At 43.0% G+C, this 14,179-nt stretch overlaps 1 protein-coding gene across 1 annotated transcript in view; it reads right to left on the reverse strand.

Moving 5' to 3' along the window:
* Positions 1-14,179, reverse strand: part of LAMA3 (laminin subunit alpha 3) — a 244,789-nt gene that overhangs the window by 192,279 nt on the left and 38,331 nt on the right. The window contains exons 3-4 of the mRNA XM_073679182.1: positions 10,741-10,858; positions 7,570-7,688 (exon numbers count right to left, since the gene is read on the reverse strand). Of these exons, the coding sequence (XP_073535283.1) occupies positions 7,570-7,688; positions 10,741-10,858 (237 nt within the window). The remainder of the gene's footprint in view (positions 1-7,569; positions 7,689-10,740; positions 10,859-14,179) is intronic.

Genomic DNA, 14,179 nt, shown 5'->3' on the forward strand with positions numbered 1-14,179 from the left:
CAGGTCTTCCGTCTGCACCCGAGCTGGCTAAAGACTTTATCCGCCACATCTTCCGTCTTCATGGCCTGCCCCGTCACATCGTGTCGGATCGTGGGGTACAGTTCACTTCCCGTTTCTGGAGAGCCACTTGTAAATTGCTGGACGTCACCCTGGACTTCTCCTCCGCTTACCACCCACAGTCTAATGGTCAAGTGGAGCGGATCAATCAGAACCTGACCAGTTACCTTCGGCACTTCGTTAATGCCCACCATTCTGACTGGGTGGATCTCCTGCCATGGGCCGAATTCTCGTACAACAATTACGAGAGCGAGTCTTCCTCCAAATCCCCGTTTTTTGTAGTCTACGGTCAGCATCCTCGGATCCCGTTTCCCGTCTCCACCTCGGCGGACAATCCGGCTGCGGAATCTCTTGTTAACAAATTTTCCTCCATATGGGAGAGTACCCGGTCCGCACTCCTTCTGTCATCCGAGCGTATGAAAAGACACGCTGACAAAAAACGTCTGGACCCTCCTCAATTCCGCCCTGGGGATAAAGTCTGGCTCTCGTCCAAATATGTCCGGCTCAAGATCCCTTCCTATAAGTTAGGGCCTCGGTTCATCGGCCCACTGGAGGTCATCAGTCAGATCAACCCGGTGGCCTATAAATTGAAACTCCCGGCCAACTTACGGATCCCTAACTCCTTCCATGTGTCTCTCCTCAAACCTGTGGTGCTTAACTCTTTTTCCAAGTCTACAGGTACGCCTCCTGCTCCGGTTTCTGCTGAGGACGAGTTTGAGGTAGAGAACATTCTTGCCACCAAAAGGGTAAGAGGAAAGACCTTTTTTCTGGTAGATTGGAAGGGGTTTGGTCCTGAGGAGAGAACGTGGGAGCCCCGAGAGAACATCCATGCCCCTCTCATCCTAGCTAAATTTCTGTCTGGCCTAAAAAAGGGGGGGCCTAAAGGGGGGGGTACTGTAGCGCTGGCGTCCCTGCCCTCTGCTAGGCAGGGACGCTGCTCCCCTCACCGCTCTGCTCCGTGCCCGGCGTCCTCTCCCCGCTCTGCTGTCAGCGCGCGCTCCTTCCCGGCGTCCTCCTCCCGCTCTGCTCTCAGCGCGCGCTCCTTCCCGGCCCCTGTGCTTAGGGCGCGCGCGCGCGCGCTCCCCTCCTCTTAAAGGGGCCGCGCGCGCCGTCCTAAGGAGTCCCCGGCCAATGGCCGGAGGACTTCATCATATATAAGGCACCTCCTCCAAAATGGAGGTGCCCGAGCAATGTTGTTTGCACCTGTGTCTCACCTGTGCTTCAGCCCTCAGGTCCCGTTGCCAGTTACCTGCCAGTTTCCTGCCTGATTCCTGCCTGAATACTTGTTACCTGCCTGCCTGCCTGAGGTCCGACGGTCTGCCTTACAACTCCGGTCAGTCTGTCTAAGGACCAACTTGTCCGCTCACCTGGGAGCGCACATCAGCTACCTGCCTGCTTGCCTGAGGTCCGACGGTCCGCCTTACAACTCCGGTCAGTCTGTCTATGGACCAGCTTGCCCGCTCACCTGGGAGCGCTTCTCCGCTACCTGCCTGCTTGCCAGCCCGGATGCTCCGTTGTCACGTGCTGTGACCACCAGCTATCTCAGAGACTCTTGCCCGCTCACCTGGGAGCGCATCTCCGTTACCCGCCTGCTTGCCAGCCTGGAGGTCCCGTTGTCACGTGCGGTGACCACCAGCTATTCCAGAGACTCTTGCCCGCTCACCTGGGAGCGCTTCTCCGTTACCTACCTGCCTGCCAGCCCGGAGGTTCCGCCGTCACGTGCCGTGACCACCTGCTATTCCAGAGACTCTCGCTTGCTCACCTGGGAGCACACATCTACCATCTGCCTGCTAGCCTACCCGGAGGCTCCGCCATCACAGGTCGTACCTACCCCTTACCCAGAGACTGCCCTGATCACTTGCCGTAACTCCCTGTCCGTTCACCCAGAGACTGCCACCCACTCCCTTACAAGGGCCGCCCCCTTGTATAGTAGCTCAGAGGTTCCGCCTCCCGGACCCGTTACACAGATTAGATATTAGAAAAAACTTTTTGACAGTGAGGGTGATCAATGCGTGGAACAGGCTGCCACAAGAGGTGGTGAGTTCTCCTTCAATGGAAGTCTTCAAAACAGAGGCTGGACAGACATCTGTCTGAGATGGTTTAGTGAATCCTGCATTGAGCAGGGGGTTGCACACGATGACCCTGGAGGTCCCTTCCAACTCTAACATTCTAGGATTCTATCATTCTATGATCATAGTGTACAAAAATTACAAAAGAGCTGGTTGCTTACATTGTCCCTATTCCTTGGAGGCAAGAATGAACAAATTATCAGCTAACATTCCAGTGACTGCAAAAAAAAAGAAGGAGCAGGTGGGGACAACCCACTGGTCCCCTACAGCATTTGCAGTACATATAAGGATGGTTTCATTTGCTTTTGAGTTTGGTAAGGAATGCTGAAGAAACATAAAGGGAGATAGGGTTTTGACTTTACATGCAGAATGGAGAAAAACATCGGTCACGAAGGCAAAAACAGGCTCTGGTGCGAAGTGGTTAATCATTATGTTAAGAACTTCATCTGAAATATGATAGGATTAGATCCTCAATAGAAATGAGCGAACCCAAACTTTAACCACTTCGCGCCAGAGCCTGTTTTTGCCTTCATGACCGGGCCAATTTTTTCAATTCTGACCACTGTCACTTTATGAAGTAATTACTCTGGAACGCTTCAACGGATTCCCCTGATTCTGAGACTGTTTTTTCGTGACATATTGTACTTCATGATAGTGGTAAAATTTCTTCGATATCACTTGCGTTTATTTGTGAAAAAATCGGAAATTTGGTGAAAATTTTGAAAATTTTGCAATTTTCAAACTTTGAATTTTCATGCCCTTAAATCAGAGAGATATGTCACACAAAATAGTTAATAAATAACATTTCCCACATGTCTACTTTACATCAGCACAATTTTGGAACCAACATTTTTTTTTGTTAGGAAGCTATAAGGTTTAAAAGTTGACCAGCGATTTCTCATTTTTCCAACAAAATTTACAAAAACATTTTTTTAGGGACCACATCTTATTTAAAGTGACTTTGAGGGGCCTTTATGACAGAAAATACCCAAAAGTGACACCATTCTAAAAACTGCACCCCTCAAGGTGCTCAAAACCACATTCAAGAAGTTTATTAACCCTTCAGGTGTTTCACGGGAATTTTTGGAATGTGGAAGAAAACAATGAACATTTAACTTTTTTTCATAAAAATGTTACTTTAGGCCCAATTTTTTTATTTTCACAAGGGTAACAGGAAAAAATGGACTACACAATTTGTAGTGCAATTTCTCATGAGCGCGCTGATACCCCATATGTGAGGGATAACCACTGTTTGGGCGCACTGCAGGGTTCGGAAGGGAAGAAGCGCCATTAGACTTTTTGAATATCAAATTTGTTTGAATAATTAGCGGACGCCATGTTGCGTTTGGAGAGCTCTTGATGTGCCTAAACAGTGGAAAACCCCCCACAAGTGACACCATTTTGGAAACTAGACCCCTTAGGGAACTTATCTAGATGTGTGGTGAGCACATTGAACCCCAAGGTGCTTCACAGAAGTTTATAATATTGAGCTGTAAAAATAAAATTTTCACATTTTTTACACAAAAATGTTTTTCATCCCTTAATTTTGCATTATCATAAGGGTAACAGGAGAAATTGCACCATGAAATTTGTTGTGCAATTTCTCCTGAACACGCTGATACCCCATATGTGGAGGAAAACCACTGTTTGGGCGCACGACAGAGTTTGGAAGGGAAGGAGCGCCATTTGACTTTTTGAATGTAAAATTTGCTTGAATAATTAGCGGATGCCATGTTGCATTTGGGGAGCCCCTGATGTGCCTAAACAGTGGAAACCCCCCACAAGTGACACCATTTTGGAAACTAGACCCCTTAGGGAACTTATCTAGATGTGTGGTGGGCAGCTTGCACCCCCAGGTGCTTCACAGAAGTTTATAATATTGAGCCGTAAAAATAAAATTTTCACATTTTTCCCACAAAAAATGTTTTTCATTCCCTAATTTTGCATTATCATAAGGGTAACAGGATAAATTGCACCATGAAATTTGTTGTGCAATTTCTCCTGAGTACGCCGATACCCCATATGTGGGGGAAAACCACTGCTTTGGAGTACGGCAGGGTTCGGAAGAGAAAGGAGCGCTATGTTGGCTGGGATAGGCAGCAGACACCATGTCACATTTGAAGAGTCGCTGACATGCCGAAACAGCAGAAACCCCCACAAGTGACCCCATTTTGTAAACTACACCTCTCAAGGAATTCATCTAGGGAAGTAGTGAGTATTTTTTAATTTTTAAATTTATACCATTGGGCAGTGAAAAAAGCATAATTATATTTTTACCACAAAAAAATGTTTTACCCTCAGATTTTACATTTTCACACAGGGCAATGGGTAAAAATGGTGCCGAAATGTGTCACACAATTTCTTCTAAAAGTGGCAATACCCCATAGGTGGCTGTATCGTACCGCTCAGCCATACGGCGAGATCTGGGGGGGACGGAGCGCTATTTGACAATTGGAGAACAAATTATTGTAGAATAGGCATTTGGATTTGGGAGCACAAAATTTTCTGAATTTCTTTTGGGGGGCAAGGGTCATTTTGCTTTTCCAGAGCCTTTCTGCTACCAGTAACTTGGAAGTTCCTTATATTTTTAACAGATAACGGACCTGAGTGGGGACTAGCTTTTTTTGAGGACTAAGTTGAAGCTTTTATTGGGAACATTTTACGTAACATTTATCCGGCGCTCTAGGTTGAGCACTTACATCGGGGTTTCCATCTAAATTTCCAAGTGATGTAATTCAGATGAAACCCCTGAGGGATCCATTCACTGTAATGAGGCAGCAGAGTTACTCTGGACTCCGTCTGGCCTCTGTTTAGCGGTGTCCTTTTTTTCAGAAGTGCACAAAACTGTGGCCAACCGCACTTTTATGCACGCCTAAAACAAATGACACCGTGGGATCACAGGCCAGACGGCATCCACAGTGGCCTATATCTGCCTCATTACAGGGAATCTTCCGTCATGGGTTCCGTCTGAATCACGTATTTCAGAGATTTACATGGAAACTCTGGTGTAAGTGCTCAGCGCAGAGTGCAGTATAAATGTGAGCAGAGCCTTACTGCGATCTTTGGGAGATATAATAAACAAATCAGTAGCAGGTGAAGAATTGGTTTTATTTATTTTTTACGCCGTTCCTCGTGCGGTATAAGTGATGAGATTACTTTATTCTTCGGGTCGGTGCGATTACAGAGATACCAGATTTATATCGGGTTTTTAAGACTGACAGCTGTCACACACTAAAAGACGCTTTTTTTGCAAAATCAAGTTTTTGCATCGCCATATTTTGAGAGCTATTATTTTTCAATATTTCGGCCGACAGAGTCATGTGACGGCTTGTTTTTTGCAGGACGAGTTGACATTTTTATTGGTACCATTTTTGGGTACGTGACATTTTTTGATCGCTTTCTATTCCGTTTTTTGGGAGGTAAAATTAACAAAAACCAACAATTCAGGAATTGTTTTTTGAGGATTTTTTTTTATGCCGTTCTGCGTGTGGTAAAAGTGATAAGGCAGCATTATTCTTCGGGTCAGTACGTTTACAGCGATACTACACTTACTGTATATTTTTTTAATGTTTTGGTGCTTTTACACAATAAAACAATTTTATAGAAAAAATATTTTTTTTTGCATCACTTTATTCTGAGAGCTATAACTTTTTTATTTTTCGGCTGATGGAGCTGTCTGGCAGCTTGTTTTTTTGCGGGACAAGATGACGTTTTCAGCGGTACCATTTTTATTTATATTCGTCTTTTTGATCGCGTGTTATTCCATTTTTTGTTTGGCGGTATGATTATAAAGCATGTTTTTTTGCTTCGTTTTTTATTTATTTTTATTGCGGTGTGCACAGAAGGAGTTAATCAGTGTTACAGTTTTATAGATCGGGTTGTTTCGGACGCGGCGATACCAAATATGTGTACTTTTTTTGTTTTTGCATAAATATACGGAGTTATTGGTTTAATATTTTATTTATTTATTTTTTTTAATTTTGTGATTTTTTTTTAACAGTTTGAAAACATTTTTTAGACTTTTTTTTTACATTTTTACTTAGTCCTGTATGGGACATAAATTTTTATTTTTCTAATCACTGTTCTCATGCAATGCAATAGACATGTATTGCATTGCATGAGAACTTTGCTGGCAGTTTCACAGTCAGTGTCTCCTGCTAGACTTCAGCTGCAGACTGAGTCTAGCAGGACACCGTACATGGCAGATCCGGAGGCGTTCATGTGACCTCCGGCTGCCATGACAACAGCAGGTCCTGTCAGACATCAGGGGGCCGTCGGAGAGGTAAGTGGACGACCCCCTCTCCTCTCACTATCTTCTAAATGCCGCGATCACTATAGATCGAGGCATATAGACGGTAGCAAAGGGTTAACATCATTGGGACCTGATCCAATCAGGTCCCGATGATGTCCCCTGTCAGAGCTGCCGCTCTGCACCGCACCCTCAGCGCTTACAGGACCCTGGGGGTCCTGAGGGCTGCGGGACCACCGACCGTTCATAAACGTCGGCGCTGCACAGAGCCCAGGCAGCGCCGACGTTTATGTACAGTGGGCGGTCTGGAAGCGGTTAATGTTCGGGGTTTGTACCGGACAGTGTCCGGCGCTAAATGCTGAACATGGACTTCTCCCGGAAGTCCGTTGTAAAGTTCAGAGTTCCAGGGGAAGTCCGGAGAGAGAGAGAATTTTTTTCCCAAGATCCAAAGTTCGGGTCTCCACTGTTTTCAATAAGGTGGTTCGGATTCAGTTTCAAGTTCGGGTAGTTCTGGTACCTGAACCAAACTTTGGACTAAAGTTCGGGTCGGGTACCAGAACCCGAACTTCCATGGGTCCACTCATCCTAAATCTTCAGACCTCTGGCACGCATGCTCCAATGTAATCCGGTTCAGTCTATTTCATGGAAGGCACCTTGGGATGGATTGTACATGTCTGTGACATTGTGACACTTAGTGTCAGTAGGCATGCACTGTATGGCTGGATCATTAGAAACAATCTCTGGTCAGAATCATTATAAATAATCACATGGAGGGACATTAAAGGTGGAAGAAATTCTGAAATTATTCTTATTGTATGATATTTTTTTTTACATGACAAAACTATAAGTGTGTAGACTTGTTATATCTACACTTTAAATGTAATATTGAAGTAATTATGTATGAAAATAATGGTATTTCTTATGAATTATAGTTTTATGACTCTGTATTCTATTTTGGTTAATCTACTCAATAGGTGATGCAGTACCGATAACCATTACACAGTGCACGAAGCTGCGCTGTTCTAGCGCCATATACGGTTTACTTCAAGCCTGAGGAGCTGATCATGGGGGTGCCGGGGTATAGCATCCCACCAATCCCATATTGATAACCTATTTTACAGATAGGTCATCAATATCTAAGTATTGGACAACCCACTTAGGCACTTCAACATTACAAAATGACATTACACATACCTCTCCATTTTCAAGTGGAACTATCCGTGAGTACTCTGTTGTGCAAATAACATCATCATCTCTGATAGTAGGCGGCTTTGTGTCCTTTCCAAAATGAAGTAAGCAGTCCTGTTTAGAGTCTGTAACACAAGTCCAGGTCAATTAACTTTAGTGTCAATTAACTTTAGTGTAATATGGCACGGGAGAATATACAGATTAGATATTAGAAAAAACCACCTGCTATTCCAGAGACTCTCGCTTGCTCACCTGGGAGCACACATCTACCATCTGCCTGCTAGCCTACCCGGAGGCTCCGCCATCACAGGTCGTACCTACCCCTTACCCAGAGACTGCCCTGATCACTTGCCGTAACTCCCTGTCCGTTCACCCAGAGACTGCCACCCACTCCCTTACAAGGGCCGCCCCCTTGTATAGTAGCTCAGAGGTTCCGCCTCCCGGACCCGTTACACAGATTAGATATTAGAAAAAACTTTTTGACAGTGAGGGTGATCAATGCGTGGAACAGGCTGCCACAAGAGGTGGTGAGTTCTCCTTCAATGGAAGTCTTCAAAACAGAGGCTGGACAGACATCTGTCTGAGATGGTTTAGTGAATCCTGCATTGAGCAGGGGGTTGCACACGATGACCCTGGAGGTCCCTTCCAACTCTAACATTCTAGGATTCTATCATTCTATGATCATAGTGTACAAAAATTACAAAAGAGCTGGTTGCTTACATTGTCCCTATTCCTTGGAGGCAAGAATGAACAAATTATCAGCTAACATTCCAGTGACTGCAAAAAAAAAGAAGGAGCAGGTGGGGACAACCCACTGGTCCCCTACAGCATTTGCAGTACATATAAGGATGGTTTCATTTGCTTTTGAGTTTGGTAAGGAATGCTGAAGAAACATAAAGGGAGATAGGGTTTTGACTTTACATGCAGAATGGAGAAAAACATTTTGCCAAGACAAGTGAATAAGACAATAGATCGAGTAATAACGTGACTCCCACGTTTTTGCAGCCATTGTTCAAGATTAGTGATGAGCGAGCGTGATCTGTTAACCCTTTCGGTGAGCATGCTCGGGTGCTCGCCGAGTATTTGCAGTGTGCTCGAATGTTATGTTTGAGTCACTGTGTGCGCATAATTTGCGACTGTTTGACAGCTTTAATACATGTGAGGAATGCCTAAGAAACAGGTATTCCTCACATGTATTAAAGCTGTCAAACAGTCGCAAATCATGCACACACAGTGACTCAAACATAACATTCGAGCACGCCGAAGACACTCGGAAAACACCCAAGCATGCTCGTAAATCTCGAGAAACGAGCATGCTCGATCATCACTACTCAAGATGTGAAACACAAAAAGAAAATGCCATTGTAATATATCTTAAAACCATCCTTTTCTTACCATCATTTCCCTGTTATGATAATCTTGTGATCCACAGAAAAAAATAGAGACGGATACAACCAGTATGCCTTAATATTTGCTTAACAGATACAAAGGTACTGACCGGCTATGCACATTAAATTACTCAATCCTACATCATACAAGACTGGTTTCACAATGTCCGTGTTCATAGTCAGTGATTAGATTAAAATACTGTGGTTCCTGACCTAAGCCAACCTCCTCATACGGCCTCCTACATACACTCATGGGTCTGGCACTGGCTTATTCACCCCTACTCATTAGAGAAAACATGGCGGACTGGTGAAGAAAATCTCACTAACAGCTATCTCAAGTGTACGGCTAGCTTAAAGAGAAGCAATCATCAGAAAATGACCTATTTTTTAAATCACGTTTTAGTGCTACATGTATTGTTACTACATTTTTTGGCAATGTTTTATTTCATATTACGATTCTTATTAAAAAGCAAAATGAATAATCTTGCAATTTTCACACTGTCCACTGGGGCATTTTTTAAACTATCCTTTCAGGAAACGTTTACAGCAAGTAGGCTGAGGCAGGATTACAATGACAGTCAGGCTTGGACTGGCCCACAGGAGAACAGGAGAATCCTCCGGTGGGCCTCCACCCTCTTACATGAGCAATACTTAGTGAATCAAGTATATTGTGCCATGTACAGACAAAGGCAGCATCTTATTCATTTAACAATCAACCCAGTTTATTGCTATAGAAATGTGTGAATGAGGGTAAAGTCATATTTGCATGTAGCTGTAAAGTGGGGCCCTGGAGTTGATGTTACTGGTGGGCCCTTGGCACCCCTGTCCGACACTGCTAGGTAACACCTCTATATACAGCTGATAACACAGGATCCACCAGTCACAGTAGGTGATGTCACAGCTCCTCTGCTCCTCCTCCCTTCATAATGATCTTAACACAGTCTTGTTAGACACTTCAATACAAAAGATAGGTTCAGGACTCACCTTTTGTGGCTATGTACATGTTCACCTTTTGTGGCTATGTACATGTGTTGTTTCCTTAAGATTTTGTTTTATTTTTTATATAGATTATAATATGTAAAAAAAAATCATTGCTAAAATTGAAAAAAAAAAACATTTAACACCAAACCCTGATTTAAACAATATAACATTTTCTGATAATAGCTTCCCTTTAAGAGGTGTCAGGACAGAAGTGTGAACTGCTCCAAGTGCAAATAGGAATAATGGTTGATCATTTTTAACAACTATAATAGGCTTGTCATTAACAAGCTTTGTAATACATTTAACTCTCTTTTCTTTTTGATCCATATACCATTATGTTGTTGTTTTTTTCTGTCGTCATAAAAATATTTGACCTGCCCCGTCTCAATAATGAATAGAAGAAAAAATGTTGGCAATGGAATATTGAATAGATGAACATTTCACCTGCATTCCACACGAGAGACAGCAATTAACAGCACAAAGTATATGAGAGCAGCGAGTCCTATGAAGGCACCATGCCAAGAAATTCCTCCTGGATTACTGGACTAGAAGGTATAACACCTGCGCTTCACATCAGCTTATTCTAAAGCCAACATTCAGGTTTTAGTACATATATTCGGCTCATTATGATAGGGGAGTGTATAATGTACCCCTAGCTTTTACATATTAATATTCCACATGAGAGTTTATGGAAGAATCCAATTACATCACATGGGAAACTTTCTATTCTTATGTCATCTGCTAATAATAGACATATATATATACAGTATATAAACAAAAAGCTATAAAGAAAGATAAATGTACTTACTAGCAAAATATTGCCAAGGAATATAAGTGCTTCCAAAGTCAACTGATCGCTCAAGTACCCAAAGATCAGGCCGAGGAGAGTTTGCAAATTTTATGAGAACATAAGCAACATGGAAAACCTAGTGAAACAAACATAAAGATAATCATAATAATATTAAAAGTAAAAATAAAAAAATAAATGAACATTTTAAAAAATAAAGTTGTAAAAAACAATACAGACATAATAAAAATGCATTTAATGAGCATCTGAAGTCAGCACTCACAATTTATACATATATGGTATCTTCATAACTGTAACAACCCTTACAATAGGGGCATTGCCATCTTTGGTTATTAGTTGACAGTGTAAAATTAATTAAAAAGATTCTACAATTATTTTTTTATTCTGTCATAATAAAAACCGAAATAAATTAAATGGTAAGATACAGGATGGCTACTCTAAAAAAATACAAATTCTCATAATGCTTTAGGTGACAGGAAAATAAAAAATATCTAGGGCTTTCAGGATGCACAGAAGAAAAAGTGGGGAATAAAAAATTTTTTCAGATCTAAAACATTTCTTATAGGACTTTTGGATTTCAGATGAACTGACATTAAACCAGTAATGATTCATATTATTTTTTGAGCTCAGCCTTAGACATGGGCATGCTGCGGTCGTACTGCTGCAGTCGTACTACTCTTGACCTTCCAGCCAGCTCCTCCTGCCAGATCATAAACCATTTATTTGCGCTAAGCATTTACTACTGTCCCTTGGCATGAATAACATTGTGAGCTCATAGAGGAAAAATGTCATTTTTTTATATGTTACAACAAAGTAAGATCTTAAAACTTATGGGCAATGCCAGTCAAGGCCCAAGAGTGACTGCCATAAAGTAGAGGGGGCACTAGAAAAGCAGGAAATGCAACTGTGTACAAGACAATATAAGGCTCCTCATTATGCAGCATAAATCCTTATCTACAAGTTGCACCTGTGGTTATCTTACACAGATTACAGGCACAGAAGATCTGCTGTACAGCGCCATCATAAAAGTGCATTGAGGAACAACACAAGAGACTAAAAACGCATTTAGCCGGGTTGAGAATTGGCTAGTGTAAACATGCTGGAGATTACTTGACAGGCGAGCATGACACTTATTTGTTGGGCGATTGAATAATTTACGCCAGCATAAAAATCATCATTATAGGCAGCACATTACCCCGAGTAAAAAAGGAGATTGCCGATAACATGTTACTGTAATAATTATCACTCCGTTCCCAACAGTAATTGGCCTGTGTAAACAGGCCTCTAAACGAGTGCCAATGTGTATATAGTCAATTGATGGCCATTAATGGGCTGAGGTTGGCCCACTTAAATGCATCCTAATGGTTCATTCAGGTGGCCCAAGAATCAGCGAAGGAACATTTGTAATAATGCTAGTTCTTGATCATCAGCCTATGAAAACATGCCAGCGATCACCCGACAAACTAACACAAGGCTCCTCTGCTAGTTGATTGGACCTTAAATGCATGCATAAATATTACCAGTATTGGTAGCTCATTGCCCCGTGTAATCAGGGAATATGCTGCCGTTGGGGACAGAACAATCGTATTAATGATCATTTCCAAGAGTACTCGTTGCCCTGTGCCCTGCCATAAAGTAGGTCACAATCGACTTACACGTTTAGTACATTGGCGCAGGGTAACGGGCCAAGATCGGTCTGTCTGAGTGCACCATCAACATAGCATAAGTAGACACAAAATTCCTTGCACAAGGAAATCACGACTATAACAAGTATTTTGATATCCTACAGACAAGAGCTTCCTGTTGCCCCAGTGTAATAATGCTGCTTCCTCTCCACAACGGTCTTTTCTTCACAAAAGAGCCCTCTGCCCCACTTATCTCCATTGTATACATAGAGCACTTGTACAGTGATACATTTCTGTCCCATTAGATGCAACATTGTTCTCTCCTCTCTAAATGCTATGGGCTCCTGATTTCCCACAAGAGAATGAAAAACAATAGGCTCCAAACTGAATGTAATGGCTCGTCACCTTTCAAAATACATTTTTCCTGCTAAAATGCAGTAGTTCCTGCTAAAAGGTATCTTCTCCTAGATAACGCCAAAATTAGCCATGGTTATTTAGGCAGCTAAGGAAGTTGTTTTTTGTCACACAGTCTGAGAAAATGCATACAAGAATGTATATAATTTCCTGCTTTCTGCACCCATATATCTTATTCACATAGTCATATCCAGTGCCGTTATTAAAACAATGCACCAGGGACACATGCTCCATGTATCCCCGCAACTGCCATTATCAATTGTATCCACTTTGTCAGGAGGACACAGCTATAATTAAATGTTCAATCTGATTGGTAGCTCACATGCTTTTAGCAGGACCTAGTAAAAGTTGTGTTCATGTAAGGGAGTGGAGAAGCTGCCCACACTACCCCTTGAAGATCTTGTTGTTATATAATGCATTGCTATGTTTTAAATGATGTTTCATCTATTTTCTGCCCAGCAACAGTTAGTCAGCAGTGGACAGGGTTAAAGTACCACTCCAGCTTTTTGTTTTTTTCAGCACTGGAGTGGAGCTTTAAATGTAAGCCCTCTGCTCCCGTTCTTATACTCACCCTCCACGTCTTCACCTTTAACCAACACCGCTTGAGGTAAACTCGGCTCACCTCATGCATGTCACTGACAGCGTGGGAAAATTCTCAGCGCTTGAGCACGAGAATTCTCCCACGCTGGGATGGCATTGAGATGACAGGCTGGATCACAGCTGAGCGCTGCCATCCAGCATGCCATCCTTCATAGACACTGCAGAGCGCAGGCATGCTTGACACTGCTGAGTGCTGAGAATTTTCCCACACTGTCAGTGACGTGCATGAGGTGAGCCGAGGTCATTGGACATGAGCTCACCTCATGCACGTCACTGACAGCGTGGGAAAATTCTCCTGCACTCACCGCATGTGCAGGAGAATTTTCCCACGCTGTCAGTGACGTGCATGAGGTGAGCTGAGTTCATTGGACATGAACTCGGCTCATCTGGATGCCATCACAGCCAGACACTGAGGAGCGCAAGCATGCCTGCGCTTCTCAGTGTCTGCAGCATGGCAAGCTGGATGGCAGCGTTCTGCTGCGGTCCAGCCTGTCATGTGAATGTAGCAGAGCTGGAGCAGTCCTGGGAACCATGGAAAGGTAAGGATGAGGTTGCTTTATTATTTTACTTTTATTGCAGGAGATCGTTGGCTTCAGCTGGAATGGGCGTGATGGTAAGTATGGTTTAATTTAAAACAATAAAGAATTGTGTGTTTATTTCAATTAAAGGACTTTATTCTAGGTGTTTGTGTTTTTTTGTAACTTTGACTATGGGGTTATTAATGGGGGTGTCTTATAGACGCCTCTCTATTACTAACCTGGGCTTGATGTCAGCTGGCATTATAAGCTGACATCAACCCC

The sequence above is a fragment of the Phyllobates terribilis genome, unplaced genomic scaffold (genome assembly GCF_046119375.1).
Source record: "Phyllobates terribilis strain yellow unplaced genomic scaffold, ASM4611937v1 Scaffold_4__5_contigs__length_816908805, whole genome shotgun sequence".
NCBI lineage: Eukaryota > Metazoa > Chordata > Amphibia > Anura > Dendrobatidae > Phyllobates > Phyllobates terribilis.